Consider the following 27644-nt stretch of genomic DNA (forward strand, 5'->3'; position numbering starts at 1 on the left):
CTACCCAGCACTCTTTGTCATATAACACTTTGAAGCTACTAACGGTTTTGGCCTCCACCACCACCACCTCACTTAACTTGTTCCAACCGTCTACCACTCTGTTTGTGAAAGTGAATTTTCTTATATTTCTTCGGCATCTTTGTTTAGTTAGTTTAAATCTGTGACCACTTGTTCTTGAAGTTCCAGGTCTCAGGAAATCTTCCCTATCGATTTTATCAATTCCTGTTACTATTTTGTATGTAGTGATCATATCACCTCTTTTTCTTGCCTTCTAGTTTTGGCAAATTTAATGTCTCTAACCTCTCCTCGTAGTTCTTGCCCTTCAGTTCTGGGAGCGAGTTACAGTAGTAGCATGTCTTTGCACCTTTTCCAGTTTGTTGATGTGCTTCCTAAGATATGGGCACCACACAACCGCTGCATATTCTAGCTTTGGCCTAACAAAAGTCGTGAACAATTTCTTTAATATTTCGCCATCCATGTATTTTAAAGCAATTCTGAAGTTAGAAAGCGTGGCATAGGCTCTTCGCATAACGTTCTTTATGGGGTCCTCAGGTGATAGTTTTCTATCTAGAACCACCCCTAGATCTTTCTTTACCAGAATTCTTTAAAGATTTCTCACATAATTTATAGGTTGTGTTGGGTCTGTGTTCACCTATTCCACATTCCATAACATGGCATTTATTCGCAATAAATTCTATTTGCCAAGTAGTGCTCCATATACTTATTTTGTCCAGGTCTTCTTGAAGGGCATGACAATCATCTAAGTTTCTTATCCATCCTATTATCTTAGCATCATCAGGAAACATGTTCAAGAATATAATTCTATATACCAACTGGTAGATCATTTACGTAGACAATGAACATCACTGGTGCAAGAATTGAACCCTGTGGTACTCCACATGTGACATTTCTCCAGCCTGATACATTGCCTCTGATTACTGCCCTCATTTTTCTATCAGTCAGAAAATTTTTCATCAATGTTAGAAGCTTACCTGTCACCCCTCCAATATTTTCCAATTTCCAGAACAACCTTTTGTGTGGAACTCTTAGTTCAGAGTTCTGAACCAACGAAATTTTTTTTTTAGGTCCATATAGATGCAGTCAACCCAACCATCTCTTTCCTGTAAAATCTACAGGAATCTACAGGTTCCTATAGATTGGAACTATATTAGCCTTTTTCCACACGTCTGCTATGACTCCTGTACACAGGGATGCCTGAAAGATCAGGTGAAGTGGAATGCTGAGCTCAGATGCACATTCTCTCAGAACCCATGGTGAAACACCATCTGAGCCAACTGCTTTGTTCTTACTTAGCTCCTTTAGCATATTTTCCATTTCATCTCTAGACACCTCTATACGCTCTGTTGTTCTCTGGAATTCTTATTGTCTGGTTCTCTGAAGATTTAATTTTGTACAAACACGCTTTGAAACTTTTCGTTTAATATTACACACATTTCCTTTTCATTTTCTGTGAATCCGTTAACCATTTTCAACCTCTGAATATTATCCTTCACCTGCAATTTGTTGTTTATGAATTTGTAGAATAGGCCCAGTTCTGCTTTACATTTATCCGCTAACCCTTTTTCAAAATTTCTTTCTCCCGCTCTCCTTACTGCTGTATAGTTGTTTCTCGCATCTTTGTATCGCTGGTATGTTTGGGGTTTGGCCTCTTCCTACATTGATTCCATTTGTGGTGGGTTTCAAGCTAGCTGTTGCTCTGGTGGAGACTTGCACCTTCCTCTGCCACATTTTCCCAGGGAAGGAATTGATGTGAGACTGGCCCCTGTACCAATCCCTTAGTACTGGTAATCTTCCACAGGTATGGGATTGAAGTGGGCTTGTCTTCCAAGCTTGCTACCGCTGTTCACGTTTTTTCTGAATGCCATGGAATTTTCGTTCATTCTGATTTCGTTCTATCTCCATTCTGTTTGATGTTGTTCTCATCCCTGGGCTTATGATGATTGTTGTTGTTGATCCTTGGTTTTCACTGCTTATCAGGTGGCAGCTGCTATGCGGTGCTTGGCATTCCATATTTGTTTTTGGCCCAACGTAATGCCCCAGAGTTGGGGGAACCTGCTAGCTTTTCACAAGGAGGCGAAGCATTTGGTTATGAGAACATGTTTGATGTTTACTCCTCCTCCTTCCTCCTTTTTAATTTCAGGGTTTACCCTCTCCTTTGGTCCAAGCTCCAATGAGTTTGTGGTCAGGAGAAATTTTACTTCTGGTTCAAAGGTGTTCTTATCCTTGCTAGTGGTGGAGGCAGACGAGTTGTGCGTAAATGGTTGTGCGTGTATTTCTCGTTTGTGCTCTAGAGAATACAGGTTTTAAAATTGTAAGTAGCTCCAATAATTTAATGTTGGGTGTATTTGGGCAGCAAAGAACCTTTGCACATTCTTCAGGTCAACAATTTCTTCAACTATGAATGAGGAATTTAGTGGGCAACAATATTCCACCCTAGAAAGGAATAGTGTCTTGGTCTGGCATCTATTGTTTGAAATACTCTTGTTAACAACTGTGTTATAAGAAAGATGTGATATTGTTCTTACATACAAAATACTAACAGGAATCTACAAAATTGACAAGAAATCTTGAAACCTGCAATTTCAAGAGCAAGAGATCATAGATTCAAACTAAGGAAACAAAAGTGTTGAAAAATATCATAATGTTTTCTTTTGCAAATGAGTGGTAGATGGTTGGATCAAGTTGAGTGAGGTGGTAGTAGATGCCAAAACTTTTAGTAGTTTTAAAGTGCTATATTACAAAGAATACTGGGAAGATGGGACACCTTGAGTGTAGCTCTCATCTTGACTCTTAGTACACTTAGGTAATTAAACACGCATACATGAATTACAGTAATTGTTTTTCTTTATCTTTTAAATAAATACCACTTAAATGAATCAGTGATGTGTATGGTAAAGTTAATCAGGGTATGCTTGCATTGAAATCAATTGACTTTACATGTGGGTAACTAGTGTTCCTTGATAGAGCGTGCTGACCAGGCCAAGAAGAAGGCTGTAGATGCATTAAATGTGTCGGAGCGTGTATTGGAGGCTTTGGAGGAAGCTGGTGCTGCTCAGAGTGCTGCAGAAGAAGCCGTCTTGAAAGCTAGTGATGATATACACGCCACACAGACGCACCTCACACAGGTTATGTTCATAGCAGGTTGAGTTTTTACTAATGTAATTTTTTAATAATTGCTTGTTACGTTGGAGCTATTAGACATTATTAGGATGATGTGGGAGTGAGTGGTACAAAAAGTAAATAACTTTAGAGTAACCAGTGCTTGTTGTGTATATTCCCAACTACTGAAGACCATCGATCCCAGATTATATTTGTTTGCCTTGACTCTTAGTATGTTTGTTACTGTGTAAATTAAAGTAAAAATGCAAAAAAGATTTTTGATCAGTATTTAGTGTATTACTGTACCATTATTATAATTTATAATAATAATATCTTAAAGAAAAATATTATTCAGTAATTTTATTTCTTCTAATTAAGTGTTCATGTCAAAATATTTTAAATTTAAAATCTTTCTTCAAAATCTGTACTAATACAGCAGTAATAAAATTAGTGTTGACATTTTTTTGTTTTTACACAATAATCCAAAATATTTGTTGTAATAACTGCAATTGTACTTCTGGACATTTAACATTATCTGAAGTTCCTCTTTTATTTAAAGAATATACCCTGTTATAAATTGGGAATAAATTTAAATTTGTTCTTATTATTAAAAAAGGAAATTGTGTGATCAGTACAGTACTTTCATTATTTTAAGTGACCATATTTTGTTTAAGACATTTTGAGGTGAATTAAAGTTCATGAAGTATTTGTGTCAGACGGTAAAACTATGTATATTAGTATTCATTACATGCAACCAAAAACAGATGAGGAGAACATGAATTAAAACATGAAGTAGATAGCAGGTAGACTATCCAGAAGAAGCTAATAATTCTTAACTTGTTATTCTCATTCAATAATTCTCAACTCGGTAATTCTCACCAAACAGATTGCAAGTGAGACTAGTGTAGCGCAGGCCAAAGCAAATTCATCTCTTAAAGAAGTGCAAGATTTAGAAAGTCGCGTTGAAAAGGTGAAGATTCAGTACAAGATCAACCAACGACATCTTGAAGACACAACAAATGCTGTTAGTCAAGCAGCACTTAAAGCCCAGCGTGCAGCAAATGATGCTAAGCAACTTGAAGATGTAAGGAACACTGGTCGTCGTCATTTGCCATTTTTTTTTATTATTGCAGAGTTTTTATGCCAATGATGTAAACATGGTTATAATGCATCTATATAGATGTAATGTAGTTAAACAAGCTCCATGATTTTTTTTTATATAATCTGCAATGAGCATATCATGTACTAGGGGACTGCAGTTATCAAATCACAACCCTGGTCTTTCCTGTCAGCATTTGAATCCATGCCTGGATGACAATCCCATAAAGAATTGCCATAAAGAAGTGGGTTGCAAAGACACTTCCTTTGAGTTGTACCAGGTACAGATTTATGTGCAATAGATGTACACATTACATTGTAGGCCTATAATACAGCACGAGCTGTTTTTGTCAGTTATGTCACAACTCTACATTGTGTAAACTAATAAGTGAAACCACAAACATAAATCCAGCATTGAATGTAATGAAATGCAAATATCTAGAGGGTGTTCTTCAAAGGAGTGGCCTCCAGAAGCCAGTCATGTTTGTGGCTTTTTTGGGTAGTTTCATATCCAAAAAGAGTTGGTCAGTCTTTCCCTACTTACGAGGGTTTAGGGCTTTCAGTGCACACTTCTCCCCCTGGCCTCCATCGAGTCATTATGGTGTGGGTAGCTTCTGGCATGGTTGAAACTACCACATCTCTTTGTTGGGTGTCTCGTCTCTTCCCAGTTTAGAAACAGGACTCGGTGGAGCTCTGTTTCATCTTCAGTCTCTCAGGGTTGAACAGATTCGTCCCGTGCACCACTTTGGTCCAGGTTTGCCTCGTGTTGGAAGTGGGCTCCAGGATAATTTCCATGGGTCTCCAAGACACTGTTGGAATGTACCTATACATCTGGGGTTCAGAAATTAGCTAGGTTTTGTTATGAAGTATCAGGCCTACAGCTTCCGGGTTCTTCCCTTTGATTTGAATTTGGGCGACTGCTTGTAGATGATTCCGAGGATCGATGTTCCCGCGGCTCGGACTCTGACCAGGTCTCCTAATTCCTGGTATGATCATCTAGGCTGTTCAAATACAGACTGATGTATGTGTCATAGCTTAGTCGACTAGGTGTTTTTCAAAACTCGACAAGCACCTTCAAAGGTGCTTGTCAAGTTCTCTTGAGCACTGCAAGAGGTTGGCCAGTGTTGGCCCCATGTGCGTAGAGGAGAAGTGTTGAAAGTCTTGGGACTTTGATGTCAATAGACTTCTCTCTTGGTATGCTTATTGCACCTCTGCTTTTCATTGGGGCTATTTTGCACATCCTTCTAGTCTCGTGGTGTCATTTGTGTGTGCTGATTTGAAACCAGTTATTTCAATATCTTTCAATTGTAAGTTATTATGAATCTCTATCTGCACTCTAGGAAATACAGATTTAAAATTTTTAGGGGGTCTCAATAATTTAGATGTTTTATTGAGTGGATTCTAGCAGTAAAAGATCTTTGCATGCTCTCCGGGTTAGCAATTTCTCCAGCAGGTACCCAACATTGCTCGGGTGATGAAGGCCACATCTTCAGTTCAATCTTTCATGTAAAGTGAAACTAAATTATGGGGGTCAACCCCAGCCGATCTATGACCACCCTTGAATGACCACGAGTCACTGTGCAATGTTTGATTAGGCTAGCTTTGAGCATCTGAAGTCCAATCTTGTCCATGAGCTTCCCATTCAGATGAGGGGCAAGACATGTTTTGAAAAGGTCTCGATCTCTGAGTAAAGCATCATCCAGTGCCTACCATGATTTTAAGTATCTTAGAAGTGGTTAGTACTAGATGCTTTGGGAGCTACTGATGAGTCTAAATTACTGATGTCTTGTATTTACATTTAATGTAGAGGTTGATTCAGTTTCTTTACACTATAGCAATTACCCATACTGCCAAATACTCTTCAATTTTTTTATTCACAGAAATACCTGACAGTAGCAGAAAGGTTACAGTTAAAAGCTGAAGCAGCAGAACAAGCAAGAATTAGAGCAGAAGAACTTAAAACGAGAGCAAATAAACTAGCATCGGAGGCATTTGCAAAATTAGCCACTCTTAAAGGTACAGTATTTAATATGTTGTGTGAATTTTAAAGGTTACATATCTTAATGAATTTTTAATTTTAATGAACTATTTTAACACTTCTGGTTTCACAGATTGTGTGTGTGTTGTGTGTGTGTGTATGCTTTTAGTATTATATATTTGTATCAATAAGTGAATCGATAATTGCAATTACCATTCGTCTTCATCTTGAAAAACAAATTAATAAATTATTCACAACATGGTTTCACAAATGGCCGTTCATGTTTAACAAATTTGCTAGCATTTTATTCCAGTATAGCAGTTGATAGTGGTAAGGTTTGTGATGTTGTGTACCTTGACTTTAGTAAAGCTTTTGATACAGTGGCATATGAAAGACTGATTTAAAAGATAGTGGCTCATGGTATTGGGGGTTCTATATTAAGTTAGATTAGGACATGGCTATACCAAAGGAAAAAGAATGAGTATAAATGGGGTTAAGTCAGAGTGGGGAAAATGCTGCAAGTGGAATGCTTCAAGGATCTGTCCTGGGACCTCTTGTTATTCATAATACAGTATATATAAATGATTTAGATTCAGTTTTGAGCAGCAATATTTGCAAATTTGCTGATGATACAAAAATCGGGAGGGAAATAAACACGGAAAAAGACTTGCTATTACTTCAAGACAATCTAGAGTTTTGAAATGGTCAAAAAGATTGGCAGATGCAGTTTAATGCTGACAAATGTATGGTTTTGAGGCTAGGTAATGACGATAGTTACAAGATACAAGCTAGATGGTGTGGAGATTGCGAAAGGGATCTGGGAGTTATAATTAGTAAGAATTTAAAACCACAAAATCGATGCATAAATATTCATAATAAGGCAAATAGGACATTTATCGAGCCGTAAGTAATTAGACGCCTAGTGGTGGTGTTCTGCTATATCTTGCTCTGATTATGCGCCATTTAGATTATGCAGTTCAGTTTTGGTCTCTGTACTATAGAATGGATATAAATTCACTAGAATGCATCCAATGTAGGATGACAAAGTTAATCCTCCAAATTAGAAAACTGTCATATGAAGAAAGATTGACAAAGCTTAAATTACATTCTCTAGAAAGGCGAAAAATTAGGGGTGAGATAAGAGGTGTACAAGTGGGTGAATGGGCATAACAGACCAGCATTGAATGTAATGAAACGCCATTTTCTGGGCGAGTCCCTGAGGCTCCCTGGAGCTATCCAGGCTGTTATGTATATCCCTAAACATTGGCATCAGTGTGAATGGAGTTCTAGGCCTACCGGGGACCACGGCCAGAACCTGGCCCCCCTCAAAGAGGCATGAGGTGCAATGGCCTATAGAAATGCACCTGGGATTTGGAGCATTCTATATCTGCTATCAACCGGGAGAGGCACCTAGAAAGGTGAGCGCCTCAAAACAAACCCCAATTCTGGTTAAAACAACAAAAATAGACCAACTAATGGACAGAACTCCCCAAATGAAAACAAGCAAACAAGCATGACTTCACACGAGCCGCATGTCTGTGCAGCTTCCCCCTCCCCGGGTGGGGAAAGGGGTAGCCCCCGACCCCCACGCCGGTGATCCACCCACCAGTTCTGGGGCTGGATATCAACAACATGCTAAAAAATGCCGCCCGGAGAGAGGGAGGGTTGCCGGGAGCCTCCGGGACTCGCCCAAAAAATGGCGTTTCCATTACATTGAATGCTGGTTTTTCTGGGGTGAGCCCCTTTGGCTCCCCAGAGCTACTTCACCAAAGACAAAAAAAAAGGAATTTACCCGGGAGGCAGTCGGTGCTCACATCTCAACTCAAAGTAGAGACATCAGGCTGCAACCGCCAACCCAAAGCAACACAGGCTCGACTAGGCCCAGGAATATTCATGAGGTAGCGTGCAGCCAGGACCCCTGTTTGACTGTCAAAAACTCTGTGCCTGAATATCAGCCTAGGACATGTTACCGAAGACAGCAGCAAGCGCAGCAAACTTACAAGCGTCATGGGCATGGGGATAGACTGCAGGCTGGCTAAACCAAATAACCCTGTGGACGACCTGAAAGACCCAAAGCCGAGAACAGGGAAGAAGGAAAACCAGATCAACCCAAAGCGCGCCACGGCCTCTGTGGCCAGGGATGCGCTTTCCCAACCGCTTTAATGGAAGATTGGGAAAGAGGTCGACTACATGATGAATCGAGTCAGTAACAGTTGTTAGGTCCAGTATCATATTCAGCGAGTGAAATTTGCTGCAAGAATAACTAATTCACTGGAGAAGACTTGTATGTGATAGTGGATGAATAAATCTAATTCTAAGAATAAATCTAAGCCTGTCCTCATCAACAAAGGCCAAATTCTTGTTAATCCTGCAACCAAACCCATTTATGAATGAAAAACACTTTACACACAACTCGCAACGTTCAATCATTTCTTGAATATTGCTTGACTGATGATCTCTGTTCAAACCACAGTGCTTCAAATATAAATAATTGCCAACAGAACCTAACCTAATCTATGCCTAACTATACATAGAACCTTAATATATAAACGAGAAAAACCTATTTTTAACATGCATTAAATTTTGTCAACAAGTCTTGGGGTATGGCCACAGCTTTAACGAGCCTGGCCTGAAGATGGGTTGTGTGTACAGATGAGCTTAGGCTTTTCAAGCTATTTGGAAATCTTGATTCACTTTTTCTTACTGAACAGAAGATGAGTGGACAGACATTTTTACATATTATTCTGTTTTCTTTTTGGTTCACCCTTTTCAATATCTCCTCAGAGGTTGTGCAGTGATTGTAGAGTGATTTGGCCTTGTGAAGTGTAAGGCCAAAACAGATTACCCAAGTATTTGTGACCAATTCAGCCTATAAAAAGAAGTGCCCTAAATATTGTCAACCAAACAAGTCAGAGCAACATGTTAGGATCAGAATTCAACCCACAACTGAAGAAAATTGTCCTAAAGGCCAAAGAGAATTAAAGAAGAGCATTGAATGTAATGAAATATCCTTTCCTAAGCACCCTCATTAGGTCCTTCGTGCAGTGCAGTGGCACTGGTACCATATACATATTTACAAAACTACCAGGTCTACCAAATAACATTACTCCAGTGGGTGGCTGATGTTGACTTGGTGGTATGCAGGTGGCTAGATGGCATTTGGGTTCTTTAGTGTTGTCTAGTATTGGGTTGCTAAAAACATTTTTCAATGTCCTTTTGAGTTTTTGTAACGCCCTTTTGACTTTTAGAGCAATTTTTCTTGGTTGGGGTTTATTCATGATCTCCAAATTCATCCTTGCCTCTTGAGGTGGGACGAGAGGAAAGATCCTGTTCCTTGCTCTTGATAGGCAGAGATAATCACCGATGTCTGTCGAGTCACTTTTGGCAATGGAACACCAGTTCACGAGCTCTGTAGAGCTACTGAGGTAGGAAGGTAGCTCTCATGAAGGGGAGGTTTAAATTGTACCCGATGCTTTATTTTTTTACAGGATCTTCTACCCTATTTGAGATAGAATATAGTTGGTAGATAAAAATGCTGTGTATTTCAAGATAAATTAATACTTGTCACTTTTGTACAATATTGCCAATTATTTTCTTACAGAAATGGAAGGAGTCTTCCAGAACAATGAAAATATACTTGAAAACCATGAGGAACAAATCCGATTAATGGAAGTGAGCATGATAGAATATCATGAATATATATTGCAGAAGACAGAATTTTATGCCACATGTGATTCTGGAACTCGCTGATATTCTTCATAGCAAGAAGATAGTGTTGTGTATAGCAGATTTGAAGTTAGAACTGTGTGTTGGCAAATTTGGGGGGGAAATTACTTCAATGTTAAATGTTAACTAAATTGTTATATTATGGAAAAATTAACAAATTTCTTACTCGGTTCACATTTCAGATATTTCCTATACAGTAATTAATATAATTTCATGTTAAAGTATACATGTTAAAGTATAAAGTACCCTTTCAACAACACTACAGTTTGTCTCTCTATGGTGACAACTTCTGATATATAAATGGCAATTTATAGTAGAAATAACTTGACCCTCTCTAAACCCATAAAAACTGAAGATATCTAAACTTTATTAGTATGAATAGAGATGCAAAATGTTGCAATTTTGTATTTACCATAATTTAACTTATTTGTCATATATGTATGGCTACTTGTATTTGCTGAACTAATAATTTACATCATGAAATAGGCTTATATTTATCACTATTTCCTCAATTATATTAATATACTGCATTACATTGAAAAAATTTCCTTAGACATATGATGAGTGCACAGTTAGGTGATATTTTGTAAAACAAGTGCATAATGTGGTTGTATGCTCCCGACAGGATGCCACCAGTCTTAAGTGGCACCGCGTGGCCACATCCAGTCACACTACTGGTAGAGTCACTGGCACTTACAGTAGCATTGTGATAGGTTGCTTGGGACTAAGCATGACATGTTACATTCACATGTGCATACCTCCCCTGCTAGGATGTGTATGTGTATTTATGCACATGTATGAATATACTTGTATGATTTTGATAAATAAAACAAAATAAATTGATGGATAAATTTTGGTAAATAGAATACTGTACATTGCTTTTTAATGTAAATTATTTTTATTAAATTAATACGCTGTAACTATTTATTTTAAAGATAATTAGAAATATGAAAGCACTTGAGATGCATCGAGACCTCCGTTATCTCTCGGATCTGTATTCTTATAAGAATAATGCAAGATATTTTAATGCATCTAAATTACAGAAGTAACATAATTACATTACAAGTAAGGTACAGTCAGTGTTGCAAGAAAACCATGTGCAATTTGAGATTAATACATTTTACCTAGACAGTTGAGTCGGAACTCTCAAGGCATAAATTAGATACAATAGATTGTTCTTAAATCTAAGTTTTGAAGTTACAGATGGCTATATTTTTGCCTATTTTTTTTTTCTTCTCCAATGAAGGTGCAGCATGAACTGTTGTACAGTACTGTACAGTAATTAGTGGACATATTTATAGTGTATACAACAAATTTAAAGGAATGTATCCATCAGCAAAAATGCTAATAATAAAATTAAAAATACACTTCTGGTCTCGTCCAATGTGGATTAACAAATTTTGTTACTGTTACAAAAATAAGCATTACCATCAGCAAAAAACCTGTCTTTACACAGTAGTTGAATGTGGAGTTGAATAATTTAGTTATGAAATAATGCTAACGAAGTAAAAAGCTTCAGTAAATGTATTCCTGAAATATCACCTGATTACACACACACATCATGCATCATTAAACACAAATGAACTCATTATGGCAATTAGTGTAATTTTTATTCACTATTTTACTGAAAACCAATTTAGTTTATAAAACGTGTTTAGCCTTAGGTTCTGGATAAAGTAGTGATAGTTATTTAATTGTGGATTGAGTTTGTAAATAATCATGGTCTTCTATAACCTTTTTAGATGCCATATTTTGAAGTGCCATTTTCTAATTAGATTTTTGCAAAAATCTGCATATTCAATTATTTTTCTCTTAATTTATAGCAGCTATACAAATTTATTTTGCAGACAAAATAAATGGTAAGCATTAAGTGCAACAATACAAAATAATCTTAACTAGTCCCTTAATTTGTACATACGCAAATAATTATTTTTCTGGTATGTCTGTGCTTATACAAAATAACATGTATTGTACAATGTTTGTTTTATAAAAAAAAAAAAACCTTAAGAGTTAAACTGAAATTTGGGTGCTACTTGTGTACAAAATACAAAGCTTCTCTCACATGTGCCACTTGTGTGTGTAATGATAATGAACTTCATAATAAATGTTGGGATAGGTACATACTTCATTAAATTCCCCTCCCGCCCCCCTTTACTGCTAAAGTTATTTTCCTTCCACCACCTGCACATGTAATATTAAGACCTGTGCAGAAACTGTCTACGAAGTATGTAGAAACATTTTGTTTTTATTGTTGGGGAATATATTACATAGACTGAGAGGGTAAAGGTATGGAGGAGCTCCAATAAACAAGAACTTAACAAGCAGTGCCAATGTTATGGCCTGACTGGGCCAGTAACTGGGTTCTTTCTGCTTAATGAGCCTTACAGCCTCTTCTATGATACCACCCCAGGTCAAGGGGCAAGTTATCAAGAATTGGCAGTAGCAAGTAATTGTAAAATAAAAAGGGGGGTAATCAAACCGATATATAATCTTTCATTTAACAAATACACATGTACACTGTCACTTTCGCACAGAACACTTAATATATCTGCAGTGTTCTTCAAATCCCGGTGAGTCCACTATCTTCAAGTATATGTCATCCACGTCCAATGCTCATTACCGGCAAGTTCACCTTACTCAACATGGGCCATTCCCCACACCGTATGGTTACGATGTCCATATACCCCACGTCTGCTCTCTAGAAACACAACGGCAGAGGTTTTCAGCAACACGCTGACAGGGGTCACAATTTGTACATGTCTAGGGGTTTTTACCAACACCTTGGCAGAAGTCTGATTACACGCTAACAGCACTTCTCAGTAGATGGGGAATATTGTCGTCTTTTAACGCCTCGTGACGTACCCAAATCCCGGGTACGTCATTCCACACCACACTGCACAAGTACAACAGGCAACACACTGTTTACTACCAACATCAGTCACTTGTCCACACAGGAACAAGTCGGAAGTTCTGAACTGCCTTCTACAGCACAAACCCTCCATGTCACCTCTATGGACATAATAATAATTAGCCAAAGTACACAAGGATTACATGGGATAACAGCCTTTCACCCGAGACCTGAAAATATGATTATATGCACACTATAGATGGCGTTGATATCGTTACTTTCCTCGCCAACGGACATCGTTGACCCATCTACTGAGGTATGAACAGGAACCCTTCTCGGATAGCAAAGAACTTACCACACCTCCACCAGCAGATAGCGTTGTCTTCGTCTCGCTTAATGCCTTAGTGCAGGTCTGTAGATGGCGTCGAAATCGATTCAACTTTCATTATATTTCATTATATTCAACGCTGGTTTTCTGGGGAGAGCCCCTTTGGTTCCCAGGAGCTAATTACCCACAGAAGAAATAAGAGGGACGTACCCAGGAAGTGGTCACCGCACACTCCCCAACTCAAAGTCGAGTCAACTGGCTGCAACTGCCAAACCAAGGCGACACAGGCCCGAATGGGCCAGGGAACGACCACAAGATATTGAGCAGCCAGGCCCCTGTACAACCTCCAAAAGCCCCGTGCCCGAATGTCGGCCAGGACATGCCCCCAAGACAGCAACAATCTACGAACGTCATGGGCACAGGAATACAACGCAGGCTGGCTAGCCTCAATAACACGGCAGACGAGCTGGAAGACCCTCACCTGCGAACAGGGAAGAAGGGAACCGGATCAATCCAAAGCACATCCCGGACACAGAAGCCGTGGTGCGCAAATGACGGCGGAGGGCCACAACCGAACATAAAACAATAACGTGGCGATCAGCCACGTTATTGTGACTCATCGCCTGCACAAAACAATGCACCCCCCGTCGGACCAACCAAGGACCCCTCTGGAAAGCAGCAGTTTCATTCTGCGCCAGAAAAGAAGGAGACGGTTGCAACCGAACAAACCTATCGTCACGACCGAAGGAGCAAAAACCCTTGCGCCGGAGGAGAGCAGGAAGCTCACCGACCCGACCCCTAGAGGCAAATGCAAACAGAAAAAGAGCCTTCAAGAAACAAACCCGAACCAAAGGGGCCACAACAAAGCGAGGAGAAGAAAAAAGAGCACGCTGTCCAAAGACCAGGACGGCTTAAGCGGTGCATGAGCAGGCCGGAGGTGAAACAACGCATAAGACAGCTTACGAAACGGCGCAGATGTAACACCAAGACTAAAAGCAAGCTGATGCGACTCCAACGCCGCACGAAACGAGGTGACAGTATGCAGCAAGATGACGACCCCGAACCTCCACTAGAAAAGACAAGCCGACACCAACAAACACAGCCACCTAAGAAGGGACAGAAGGAAAAGGAAGGACCGCCAAAAAAACCCATACGGCCGCCAGGAAGTACGCAGGTAGGACACCAACAACGAAGCCACCTGACCACCAACCGAAGGTGACAGACTCGAGGCATAAGGTTCATTCGAGCCAAGGAAGAGGCGGAGCCGCGGGAAAATCTCGGGTGCGACCACCAAGCAAGCAGAGGCAGAAATCCAAGCCTGCAAAGGAGGAGATGGAACGTCTGCTGAACAGAAAACTCCCCAATGCGAGCATGCTCGCCAGGAGATCGGAGACTACAGGTCCGACGCAAGACTCCAGAGAAGGGACACCGCGGGACCATAAAAATGCCAAGAGGCAGGGCAAGCCAAGAAAACAGGAACCCAAACCTAGCAACAGGAGGGCAAAAAGACACAAACAAAACACACAACTGTGTAGGAGAAAACGAGAAAAAGACCAGAAGAACAGCCCCAGCGGCCAGGGACTAGAGTGAAGCAGGAAGATGAGGAACGAAGAAGGCATGCAGCAAATCGGGAATGAAAGGGACACGATCAACCCACAGAGCTGCAGACCATGTCCCAACAAACCAAACTGAAGAAGATGCAAAGGTTTGCCACCAGACTAGTACCCAAACCGAAGGGTACGAGCAACGAAGACACTAATGAACACAAGTGCACAACCCCTAACCCCTTCCCCCTCCCGGGGAGGGGGGGAGCTGCGCAGACAGCGGCACGGTGATGTGTGACGTCATGATCGTTTGCTTGTTTCTTTTAGGGGAGTTCTATCCACTTGTTCGGCTTGTGATAGCAATTTTCACCAGAATAGGGGTTTGTTTTGGGACGCTTACCTTTCTGGGTGCCTGACCCAGTTCATGGCAGACATAGAATGCTTCCAACCACAAGGGAGTTTCTATAGGCCATTGCTTTCCTTGCCTCTCTGAGGGAGTCAGGTTCTGGCTTGTGGTCCCTAGTAGGCCCATAGAACTCCATACACATGATTGGTGCCAAAGTCTGACATTAGCATATCAGCCTGGATAAGCTCCAGAGAGCCGAAGGGCCCCCCCCCCACCCACCCAGAAAATAAAAGTAGCAAAGACCATTGGCAGAATTAGACTTATCTGTGAATAGATCAATGGAGTGTGAGTAAAATGGTCAAGCATAAGGCTTTTCATAACAATAGAAAGCACATTAGCATTCACCATGTGGGTCAGTTTTTGTAAAAAATTAAAATTATGAATTTAGTGATCCGGGACCTCCGAAAGGTTGGCGACCACTGTCTTAGAGCATTTGACTAAACATCAGACTGCAGCACCAAGCCATCAGGGTATGGAACACCATCGAAATGTTAGAGGACCCAATGTTTGAAAGATTACTCCAAGATGAGACACCCCGCTCCCACAGCTGGTGGCCCAAGAGCCTCGATTCTCTGGACGAAAACCTCGCCCCACAGTATATAATCCCCAGACGAGTTATATGAACTGTTCATATATATATATACATATATATGTGTATGTATGAACAACTCGAGAAATAATATGTATGTATGACAACTCGATAAATAATAATAATAAAATAAAGAGCCTTAAACAGAATAACGTGTGGAAGCATCGGAGTGTGTGTATATGAATGCTACACAATATTCATCTATGGACATCCATATATAGTGAAACACATGTGAAGAACCTCTCACACACTCACAGCTCCCGAACAAGAGGGAGCCAGCTTAGCTTAGCTGCCAACACCCACACATCGTGTCAGCAAGGCGGACAGCCTGCCTGCTTTCAAACCTCTCACTGTATTCCCCACTTCTATACTTCCCTTCACCTATGCCTCTCCTTCCTCTTTACTCCAAAAAAAAAAAAAAAAAAAGCATTTGACTCGAGGTGTGTGACATGAGGGCAACCAAGATAAACATGTCAGATCTGCCCCAAGAGTATGAAAATACCTATATACAGAAGAAAATTATCATAGTGATAACAGGGGACTAGGATCGACATGCCTCCGAATAAGCGTCATAGCATACGTTACAGTTGTAGAGAACTTTAAGCCATTATTAGTGGCCCAGGATGACGCATTACTGAGAGTTAAAACTGGTGTTAAACAGGCAAGTCGTCGTCACTGCAACTATAGAGCAAAATCGCTAACATAAAGAGCCAGAAAATCCCAGGGGTAACAGAGCCCATTTGGGGCAACCAAGAATAGATTAATGCTTAGAACAATCCTTGAGAACACCATACTGTTGAAGAGTGAGTGAGAAAACATTACAAACTCTCACTTTAAATGAACAAGAGGAAGCTTTGAAGGAAAAGTGAGAGATTACCATGAATGCCCTAAAAAATGTAGTTGGGCTAAAATACTTTATCTCCTGGTATTGTCATAAGCTTTTTCCAGTTAAAAAAAAAAAAAAAAATACCTACTTGGGCCAGGCTTGACTTGAGAGCTTGGTTCAACAGGTTGTTGTGTGAAGCGGCCTGCAGGCCCACATACCCACCATAGCCTGGTTGGACCTGCACGTCTTGAAGAAAATTATCTAGTTTTCTCCTGAAGATGTCCACGGTTGTGCCAGCAATATTTCTTATTCTCGCTGGGAGGATGTTGAACAACCGTGGACCGTTTATGTTTATATAATGTTCCTTGATTGTGCTTATGGTGCCCCTGCTCTTCACTGGTTCTATTCTGCATTGTATTCCATATCGTTCACTACAGCATGTTATTTTACTGTGTAGATTTGGGACCTGGCCCTCCAGTATTTTTCACGTGCATATTATTTGATATCTCGATTGTGATGAGGACAGGTAGGGACAGGCATTAAATAGGCAAGAGAGAGCTGAGGAGGAAAGTCATGAGGAGAATGGTCCAGGACGGACCGAAACGTCGTCGTCCCTTCAATTTCTAGTGTGTGGTCTGGTCAACATACTTCAGCCACGTTATTGTGACTCATCGCCTGCATTTGATATCTCTCTCATCTCCTATCTAGCGAGTACACTAGAGAGCTTTGAGATGATCCCAATAATTTAGGTGCTTTATCGCATCTATGTATGCCGTATATGGTCTATGAAGGTACCTCTATTTCAGCAATTTCTCCTGCTCTGAATGGGAAAGTGAGGACTGAGCAGTACTCAAGTCCTAACAAGGGCAACAAGTGATTTGACTAGTACAACCATTGTGATGAGATCCCTGTATTTGAAAGTTCTCGTAATCCATCCTATAATTTTTCTGGCTGACGCAATAACTGCAACCATGGAAGAATTTGCATCACAGGCAGTATGAATGTAGATCTTCAAGTTCACTAAAACATCAGTCATGATGTGACAATTGCAAAAGCCAAACTGAGTGGGGAAAGAGGTTGTGATAATGTTCCAGGAACCACACGAGGCATACATTTAACATAATATTCAGAAAGTCTTCAGACACAATTTGTCAGGTCAATGGGACAAAAATCTTCAAGGGAAGTTCCTAGAGTACCAGATTTTCTAATGAGAACAGCAACTTCTCCAAGCCAGTCTTCGAGAATTTAATGTCATCTGCCAAATAGGGTTCTAGATGAGCAACAAATACTGCATGGTGCTCAAGAGATTGAGTATCTCATAGTGAATACAATCTGAGCCTACCAGCATAGACTGCAGAGGGGACAAGGTGGACATTGAACCAACATTCAAAATGTTGGTTCAGAAAAAGTGAAGAGAACGTTAAAGGGAAGTTGGAGGCAAGTGCACAAGTCCAAGGATCGAGATTCAATAAGGCGACTTATGAGTAAGGAAAATAGGGAGAAGAGTACCAGAGTTAACAGCTGACAAGTACTAAACCAGTTCATTGACAACCAACACCGAATCTGTAACAACAGCACCAAGGATAGGCACTATGCCTGGGAACAAATTTACCCATAATCTTACGGAAGATGAGTTAGTTTAGTTCATTTATTATGCACCCCATACCCATCTTGTGGGCGATAGTGGAAAGGGTTACAGCGGCACATAGTGGGCTCGGGGACTGAAACCCCTCAATTCATTTTATGAACCGTCTCTAAGAACGGATTAAATTCGTAAACGGAGGGGGGCCACTGTACATGACTGATTTGCCATTCTTAAAAGTGTTCTAGTGTTATTACCGGTGAAACAGTCAAGGTGCAGAGCCCAACAAACATCTCTCATATTGCACCACATCATCTGTGGTTTTTTTTTTTTTTTTTTTTTTACCCCAATCTCATTGTTACTTGCACACCAAGTACAGTATTGCATTTGTGATCCAACTCCATAGACTACCTACCACCTGTTGCTATGTAAGTGTCAGACAATAATACTGTCCAAAGACTGCGTGGTATTAACTGGCATACTTGCACAACACCTATACATCAAACAACAGATGTCAATATTACTATTTTCATCAGATTTAGCAGCTTGTAAAAGCAATTTAGCTTCAATTGACAACATTAAAACACACTCACTCTTTCTGCCCCCTCCTCCACCCAATACAACCACCGATGAGGCACTAAGATATGACCAATATATCTTGTTAGTTTGATCATGCTAGTTAACTATAAAGAGGAGCTCCCTATATTGTTGCAACATGTATGTTTCAGTTGGAAGTGTGTCTCTTGAGTGCAGCATCATATCAGACACCACCCACACGCTCACTATCTAACCTTGATATTAGAATATGAAATGTTGTTAACTACTCGTTATATATGCCTCTAACAACTGTAAGGATCTGGAAGCACTTTAGTGTCAGTTTTTCCTAACATGGCCACTATGCACGTTCAGTCACTGGGTGGTGATGTGGACTCGGTAAAACGATATGCCAGACAGAAGGAATCAAAGACCGTTTGACATTTTTGAAAAAAAAAAAAACAATCAACGAAGGTATCTAGAATCAAATGAATCCCCAGATTCAGTGGGGCATTAGAATAAAATGGAGCACCTGCCAATCACTTGAAAGTAACAGGAGCAGTGTAAGGGGGTTAACCATTAAAGAAATGTTTAGTGCTAAAGAAAACAAGTTAATTTAATTAAATATACATTTATTTACCCTAGTAATTGTGTTTATTCATGTTTGGTAGTCACAAATACTCAACTTATCACTCATTGAAAGTTCTATACTTTGTAATGAAATTAATACTCTGAGTACATTTAAAAGTATAAAGTTAAAAGTTCCCTATAACATTAAAAGTGTATGTGCACATTATTACAGACTACATACATCAGACCTTCCTGAAGGAGAGAGAGAGAGAGGGATGTAAAAAGAAACTTTCTATCATCCAAGCATTGTTATTGTAGCACCTCGGTAGTTCACATTTTCTCCAGAATCAGAAGTCAGTAGTATCATAGGAAGTGACAGTTGACAAGCCCCTGTAATAAAACCATAGAGTTAGTTTATGAAGTGAGGGGAACGAGAACAAAATCATTACATTTTTTTCCCCCAGTTGCTGGTTGGTTGGTTGGTTGGTTGGTTGGTTCTCTTTCTCTCTTTCCCCCCCCCCTCTTTCTCTCCCTCCCTCCCTCTCTCTCCCATATACTATAGTGGATCAGCACTGGTTGGTCAACTAAATTTCCATAATCTTCATATTTTCCTTTCTTAATTCCTGCCTGTTCTACTGTTTATAGGTGACGTTCACCAATGGGTTAAGAAACATTTCCTTTTTTTTAAATTTGCTGCATATTTCAAATGCCATATTGACAATTATTTTTACAGTAAAGTATACTGAAAACCTATGTTCAAATTTGATGAAAATGAAGAGCATATGCTATTCTCAGAGCATAACACAAAATGAAATATTGGTGATAGTTTATATTTTATAATCTGATTTCAGATTTTCAATTTTTCAATATTCAAATTTTAAAATGTTGGTGATTTATGATCAAAAAATCATAACTTGAAAAACAAGAAAATGTTAGAGCATTTGCAGAGTTGATTATGCAAAAAAATTGGAAAGTGTTTGTGCAAGTTTTAAAAACTGATGTTATGTCCAATCGTATGTGTATGTTTTGCACCATTTAAGGGTTAAAAACAGTTTACCATCGTTGGTAAAAACCAACTGGTTTTTAGTTGCTTTGTTCACCATCCTACCAGTGTGAATGGCTGTCAATATGTTGACTCGTACAGTTTTTCCCCAAAGATTAGTATTGTAATTCAACTACTGCAATATTGTCAATGTCTGACATTTCCTCCTTCATGATGTTAGTGAACATAGAACTGAAGAGTGTAGTAAACTGGAACCTACTTGCATGGGACTGGTTTAATTGCCTGTATATAAAATGTGGCCCTTCTTGAGTAATGGTGTCATAAATGTCTTACTACACTGCATACCTGGAGAGGATTTTGAGAGTTCTACTCATGAGCCTAAAGCAGGAGAGATACATAATTTATACAGTAGTTAGGAAATACTAGGAGAACTTGTTCAACATCTGTACACAGAAATAATGCCACATGGGATTAAAAAAGAGAATTTGATACAAACCTTCAAAGGATACCTGATCAACCAGGCTGCAAGCAACCGCATCAAACAGCCTGGTTGACCAGAGTACAGGCATGGGGTCATTAATCCTCGGAATCATCAACAGGTATACCACTGCCCACAAAATTAAATTCACATTTTTCAGCCAAACTTTTTCCCCCCTTAAAAACCATAGCAAATTTAGACTGATATACTTCCCGTTTAAAAATGTAATAGAAGTTATTATGTGTTTAGCTCTCAGCACAGTATTTGTAACTCCTCTACATCTTCCATATGTATTGCTGCACTTTGTCATTTTACCTCTAAATTCCTACTATTTTCATCCAAATATTTAATTTCCTTTAAAATCTCACCAGCTATTTTGTTCATGCTGATTATGGTTGCAATATTTGAAAGAGGATATTTAAACAAATAAACACTCCTAAATTGTTGTTGTCAGATATTGTTGCCTAAATTTTCTAGCAACTTCCAACACCTTACCTTTATTTTCCCTATTTTCGGTCTAAATCTTACCAAAAGTAATTTTAGACACATTGATCAAAGTTACAACATTAAAAACAAATAAATTATGAATTTATTTGTTTGCATCTATTCCCTCAGTTATTCATGCAACAGCTCTTGGCTCATAGTGTTGGTCATTCTCTAATACCTTCTAGCCCCCTTGTTATTTGCCATTTTAAGTGCTCAGTTTTGATTATTTTTGTCCAAATTTTTGTTTTCTTTATGAAACTATCGCAGGTAAAGTTTTGAAATTCAAATTCAGGTTGACAGATCAGAAAGTATAGATTTCTCAAATTAAACATTTGTTAATGCTATTTCTTCAAGTTATTTTTGCCTTAGTTCTTGGGACAGTCTTGTTCAATCTGCAGCATCTTCCAACACTCTTGACCTTATTTTTGAAACTTAATGCTTAATTTAAACCTTTTCATAACAAAAAAAAAAAGTTTTTTCTCCTTTGTCCTTTAACCCAGAGCATGGGAAATATTAGAGCATGAAAGGTAACTCATAATATGGCTCCATTCACATTTTTAATGATTTTGTTTTATGTCTGAAGTCTCTTCCAAGGATGCAAAGTCTCCTTGACCAAAGATGGGGGGGGGGGGCAATGTGTTTATCATCACACATCAATTTAAACTACTGTCTGGGTTATATTCACCATTATCTTGATAATAGTTCATTTGTAAAATAATATACAGTATCATATTTGAGTTTAATATAGTTTATATTTGGATAACTGCAGTTAACAAGGACGTGTTGTGATAGGCTGGTTTGGTGGCTGCTTACACAAATAACTCTCACAGCAATGAACCTTTGTTTAATTAATATACTGAGAGTGAAAACTTTTAAACTCGTGCAGAAACTTGATAGCGAGGTCCAACTTTAAAGTAAACATCTCCTTTTGTGTCAATACATCTCGGTGACACACACACAGCACAAGTGGCTTCAAATCTATAATTTTTATTCCAACTTTGTCATTATACTTGCTGTCTGGCTAATATCTACATGTTAATTAAACACGAAGTTCTGCTAAATAAACCAAAGTAAAGTACAGTACTCACCTCTCATCTCGAGACAACTTGTAGTAGGTATCTATAAAGTCCGCGTGAGCCAGCTTCTCTAAGAACTCTCGGTCATGTGTAATAACAATCAGCTGGAAGTTCCGTTGATGTGTTCTCTTATTAGCAATGCTGAGGAATTATTTTACAATTATTAGAGAGTATAAATGGAATAAATAAAACACAATACCCTCAGACACTAAAATATAGAAAAACATCTATTATTGGTAATACTTCTTGAGTTGTTGAGTTATATATCTTGAGTTGAGTTATACTGTAATACTGTACAAACAGGTACAGTATTGCAGGCAGACCTACTTGAAGTGTACCATTTCTTGCTATATTCTGTGATGTTTAAAGTGTTATGTTGTTTACTAACAGAGGCACTATTATTTAAGTGTGAAATTTATCAGTGATGTCAAATTTATACGATATAACAGGACAAGTGGGTAGGATATTCCAGTCAAAGAATTGGTTTGTGTAATTACCAACAGAGTAAGAACTAAAACCAAATATTTAACACAGGGACAATATATCAGCAGGTACAAACTGTGGCATATCTTCAGCCACAATAATGTGGCTGAAAATATAATGACCAAACCACATATCAGAAGATGAAGAAACAAAGATGTTTTCGGGCCATCCTGGACCATTATCAAGTCTTACCTGACTTGAGCCTACCCCCCCCTTTTCTTTTTCGTACCCTCCTCTTATTCTTATCCCATTCGTACCTTTCATCTTTCCTTATTTATTGACCCGTTCCTTCTCTCTCCATCACTATAGTTACAGTCCCGCTCCTGTGCCAGATAAGTCCACTATGGGCTCACCATAGCCCGTGCTACTTGGACCTTGTTGTTTTAGATTCAGTTACTCAGAACAAAAACAACATCCTCTCTTCATTATGGGCTATTCATACCCATGCCACCTCTTGGGTGGCTTAATCTTCAATCAATCCTCTCTCCACTCACACACGACTTGATAATGGTCCAGGATGGGCCAAAACGTTGCCATTTCTTCATCTTCTGATGTGTGGTTTGGTCATCGACAATATATCAGCTTTAAGTGGAATATATGTACAATTATGTACATTATTATTTTTTCACATATTATAAAGGTAACATACCTAAGGAGTGCAAATGAGAGTGCATCAATGTTTTCACGATCTAGGTTAGTGGTTGGTTCATCCAGAGCAAGAATTCCACAGTTAGCACTAAAAGTTTCTGCAAGGGCCATTCTGAAACAAAAATATACAGATTTAACATGCATTTATATACTGCACAAGTATAAACAGGAGAAAAAGAGCAAGTAGTCCTAATTTACAAACAAATATCACAGAAAAGACCCACTGAACAATTATAATAAGAACATAAGAATGGAGGACACGTGGAGTTCAACTGGGGCAGAGTTGAGCTCCATGTTTCTTTCCGATGGTTTTTCTGGGATAGGGTGATCAATGATCCCCCTGCTCTTTGTTCCTCTAGAGGGAACTATGTTCTGGCCTGGCATGGATTGAATTGGGTAGAGCTTGCCAGGTAGCAAGCACCAGGAAACCCCTCGGAAAACCATTTATAAAGCATGAATACAATTCCATCTGTGCTTTTCATATTAGGTTTTATATAATAAACAGCATTAGGTTCCCTCATCCAGTTTTGTTTTCCTATTCATTAGTTCCTTCCCAATTAAGTAAATGTAAAAAAAACAATAACATTTATTAAGGTACAAAATTTTCATATCAATTGTAAATATTCTTTGCCTTCCATAACAATTAAAAATACATCTACTGGAAATGAACATAGGTTCTCGTTGAATCTATCAGCACACACCTGATAATTAGAGATGCTAAAACCTTCTGACCTGCTGAGCACCTTCCTCGCATGTCCATTTCCACATCATTTTTCACCATAACAACTCGATAGTGGTAAGTCCTTCGCTTGTCTGCACCTGAAACAGTTTAAATCAACTGGTATGACTCCACCGTCCAATAATAATTTTGCTTTCCCTGGCAACCCACTCACAGTTAGAAACTCTTAAAGTACAGTTATCATCATACATTGATCCCACCAGGTCAGTGCAGTTATCTTTGCATGTTGATTTTAGTAAGTATTACCTGGTTTTTACACAAGTGGTGTAAATATGGTTATAATACATTTATATTGATATAATGGAGCTAACCTAGACTGTGAACAAATTCTGCTATCATTTTTATTTGTTTACTATGCAGTGAGGTCATCATGTGCATCAAGTGGGTTGCAGCCATGGTCAAATCACAATTTGGCATTTCTCACCAGTGTTTGACTACTTCTGGATGACACTACCAGACAATATAGCAGCAAAGGAGTGGGTTGCAAGGCCTGTTCCTAGAAAAGATTTATGTGCAATATTATACTATAGGCCTATATACAGTGTTGAATTATGTGTAAATAAATTGAGTTACTCCACAAAATGTGTAAACTTAATTGAAACAGTAAACATATAAACCACCTAACATGACTTCACAGCCCTCTTTTATGATGTGAGTCAGCAAAACTGTTTCTCCACGAGTCTACGAATCTAATGATTTTCTCACCCAGATCCTCCTAATGTATATGAAACGCACCTCCCCCTTTACTTTTTACATTCAGATGTATCATTTAATATGAACAAATTGGTATTATGTATTTTCTTTTTCTGTATAGGCAGTAGCATCCTTCATGACAGCCACACTCCAAGAATTAATGTATATTCTTCAAATTATTTTAATTTATTTGCTTCCAAGAGCCCAGTAGTGAATTTCCATTCAAATTTGCCACAAGCCCAGTACAGTATTTCCATTAAAATTAATCTGAACCCATTCAATCATTCTTTAGTCATTTTATTTAAGGGAATAAATGCAAGACCAAAAGCAATTATGCAGGGTCATCTAATATATGAATTTAATTATGCATAATCACTGAAAAATGATTGTGCATTACACCACCATTTATATTTGCTAATTATTCAAAAGCACGTACAAACCTTTCAAACTAACCTTGAGATTCTGTCTCATCAGTTTTTATCTCTACATAATCAATATCATTGCCCTTGTAAGTATTGCGCCAAAGTTCCCGGATGATTCCATTGATAGTACGCATCTTATCTGAATGGAAGCGCATGATAGCTGTGTCCAAAGCTTTATAGTATTTATTGAAGTCGTCTGCTGCTGTATCTGTACACTGAAGAAAGTTGTTTTAATACATAAAATAATCTCCCAAATTGCAATTTAGTTACAAATTACATTTACAGTATTAATACAGTACAAAAATACTCAAATATTTTATATTATACAAATAAATGTAAATGAACATATGTACAGTATACAATTCCAGTACAGTATATACACTGCATACTATACAGTAAGCACAGTAAAGTAAAACCTTGATTCAACAAACTGTATGGAACCAAACCTAATGCGAGGGATTCGTTGTAACCGGGGATGCCCCCACGATACATTTCCCACGCCCTAATTTCACTTAGTAAAATTTCCTTTTCAACCTATAATATAATAGACAACTATCAAATGAATACTACTGCAAACAAATTTAACCACATTTAACTAATTTTAATATGAAATGTGATTAAATTTTTAACCACATTTAATTTTCATGGGTGAATGAAAACCTTGATAACTCAAAATGAAAAAGTTAGAATTTGGTTTTAAATATTCTCAATAGCTTTCCCAAGCTTCAACTGTTTCTTGTAATGTTGAGTCCAATCTACAAAAATTATCAAAAATCTGATTGGACCCATATTAAAAAGAGTTAACATTTATACCTAATATTTACCACGCTCTATGGGCCGATTTCACCGAGTGAAATTATAATTTCAACCCGTCATGTGAAGGGCAACAACAAATCCTAGCTGTGAAGAGATTTAACCACATCTAGCATATTTCTCATGCCTAAGGCTAAAAATAAAAATCTCCTTTTCAAAGGAAAAAGGGACCATATTTTACTGAACAAAAAAAACTTTATAACTAGAAATGAAAAAAAAGCAGATAATTTGGTTTTAAATATGCTCAGTGGCTTTTCCAAGGTCCCAACTGTTTCTTGTAATGTTGCCTCCATCTGTGAAGTTGGTTCAAACATCTTAAGCAAATCCAAATATCCCCAGCTTTCAGCAAACTCTTGTTCATTGACTAGGGATTAAATCCGGCATGGAAAGCATACGTTCCAACCAGAGATTTGCCAAATTGAGGTTCCACTGTATTTATATACAGTATCAAACTTTATATGAACTTTCATTACCATCATCAGATTGGTTCTATGACAATATATATACTCGTACCTAAGAGCCAATACCATATTTTCATACATCTAAGATTATCTCATAGTAATACCAGGAGCAGGAAAAAGTCCTGCCTTCAGCACAGATGACAAGACCTGAAGATGTCATAAACACCTGCACACTCACTTTGGAGACATGACAGAAAAACTAGGAATGGTGGAGGTGTAGCTGTGCTGGTGAAACAACACCAGAAAACATTCTTATAATTCTGTAATCATTCTGGTAGAAAACTTATGTAGACAATGAACATAATTGATGCAAAAACTACTGAACTCCACTAGTAACACTCCGCCAGTCAGATACAGTGACTAATTACCACCCTCATCTTTCCGTCATTTAGAAAAATTTTCATCCGTGTCAGCAGTCTCCATGTCACTACACTCCAGCATGTTCCAGTTTCCAAAACAAACTCTTGTGTGGGACTGTCAAAAGTTATTTTTTTTTTTTTTGTTTAGGTCCAGATAGACAGTCAACCCAACCATCTCTTTCCTGTCGAATCTCTGTGGCTGTATCATAAAAACTATGTACAGTATATTTGTTACACAGGATCTTCCTGTTCGAAAACCATATTGTCTGTGTTATATGTCATTACTCTCCAGGTGTTCTACCCATTTGGCTTTAACTATAGTTTCTAGTGTTTTGACTATCACACTTGTTACTGATGCAGGTCTATAATTTAGAGGGTCTTCTCTGCTATCATTTTTATAGATTGGAACTATGTTTGCCTTTTCCATATACCGTATCTGCTAAGGTTCCTGTGCACAAAGATGTTTGGAATATTAACTGAAGTGGAATGCCCAGCTCACAGTTGTGCACTCTCTCAGAACCCAAGGTGAAACTCCATCTGGTCCAACTGCTTTATTTCTTCCCAACCCCTTGAATAATTTTTCCACTTTGTCATGAGATACCTCTATGTACCCTGGTGTTCTCTGGAATTGGCATTATCTCATACTCTGAAAACCTTGTTTTGTACAAACACACTGGTCCTGTTCATTTAGTTTTTCACACATTTCTTTTTCATTTTCTATGAATCTGTTCCCTGTTCTCAATCCCTGGATTTAATTCAATACATGCAGTTTGCTTTTAATGACTTTAAAGAAAAGGCTTCGATCTGATTTGCATTTGTTCCTACCTCAATCTC

The 27644-nt window shown here is 38.6% G+C and overlaps 2 protein-coding genes across 2 annotated transcripts in view; one reads left to right on the forward strand and one right to left on the reverse strand.

Annotated features, from left to right (window-relative positions):
* Positions 1-12041, forward strand: part of LanB1 (laminin subunit beta-1) — a 142791-nt gene extending 130750 nt beyond the window's left edge. The window contains exons 34-37 of the mRNA XM_069325850.1: positions 2986-3146; positions 4007-4204; positions 6099-6234; positions 9798-12041. Coding sequence (XP_069181951.1) covers positions 2986-3146; positions 4007-4204; positions 6099-6234; positions 9798-9946 — 644 coding nt within the window. The 3' untranslated portion in view covers positions 9947-12041. The remainder of the gene's footprint in view (positions 1-2985; positions 3147-4006; positions 4205-6098; positions 6235-9797) is intronic.
* Positions 12042-19194: 7153 nt separating this feature from the next.
* rad50 (DNA repair protein rad50) overlaps positions 19195-27644 on the reverse strand; it is a 78380-nt gene continuing 69930 nt past the window's right edge. Inside the window, exons 24-28 of the mRNA XM_045765509.2 lie at positions 25209-25392; positions 24025-24142; positions 23325-23435; positions 22205-22333; positions 19195-19539 (exon numbers count right to left, since the gene is read on the reverse strand). Of these exons, the coding sequence (XP_045621465.1) occupies positions 19497-19539; positions 22205-22333; positions 23325-23435; positions 24025-24142; positions 25209-25392 (585 nt within the window). The 3' untranslated portion in view covers positions 19195-19496. The remainder of the gene's footprint in view (positions 19540-22204; positions 22334-23324; positions 23436-24024; positions 24143-25208; positions 25393-27644) is intronic.

The sequence above is a fragment of the Procambarus clarkii genome, chromosome 17, assembly GCF_040958095.1.
Source record: "Procambarus clarkii isolate CNS0578487 chromosome 17, FALCON_Pclarkii_2.0, whole genome shotgun sequence".
Taxonomy (NCBI): Eukaryota; Metazoa; Arthropoda; class Malacostraca; order Decapoda; family Cambaridae; genus Procambarus; species Procambarus clarkii.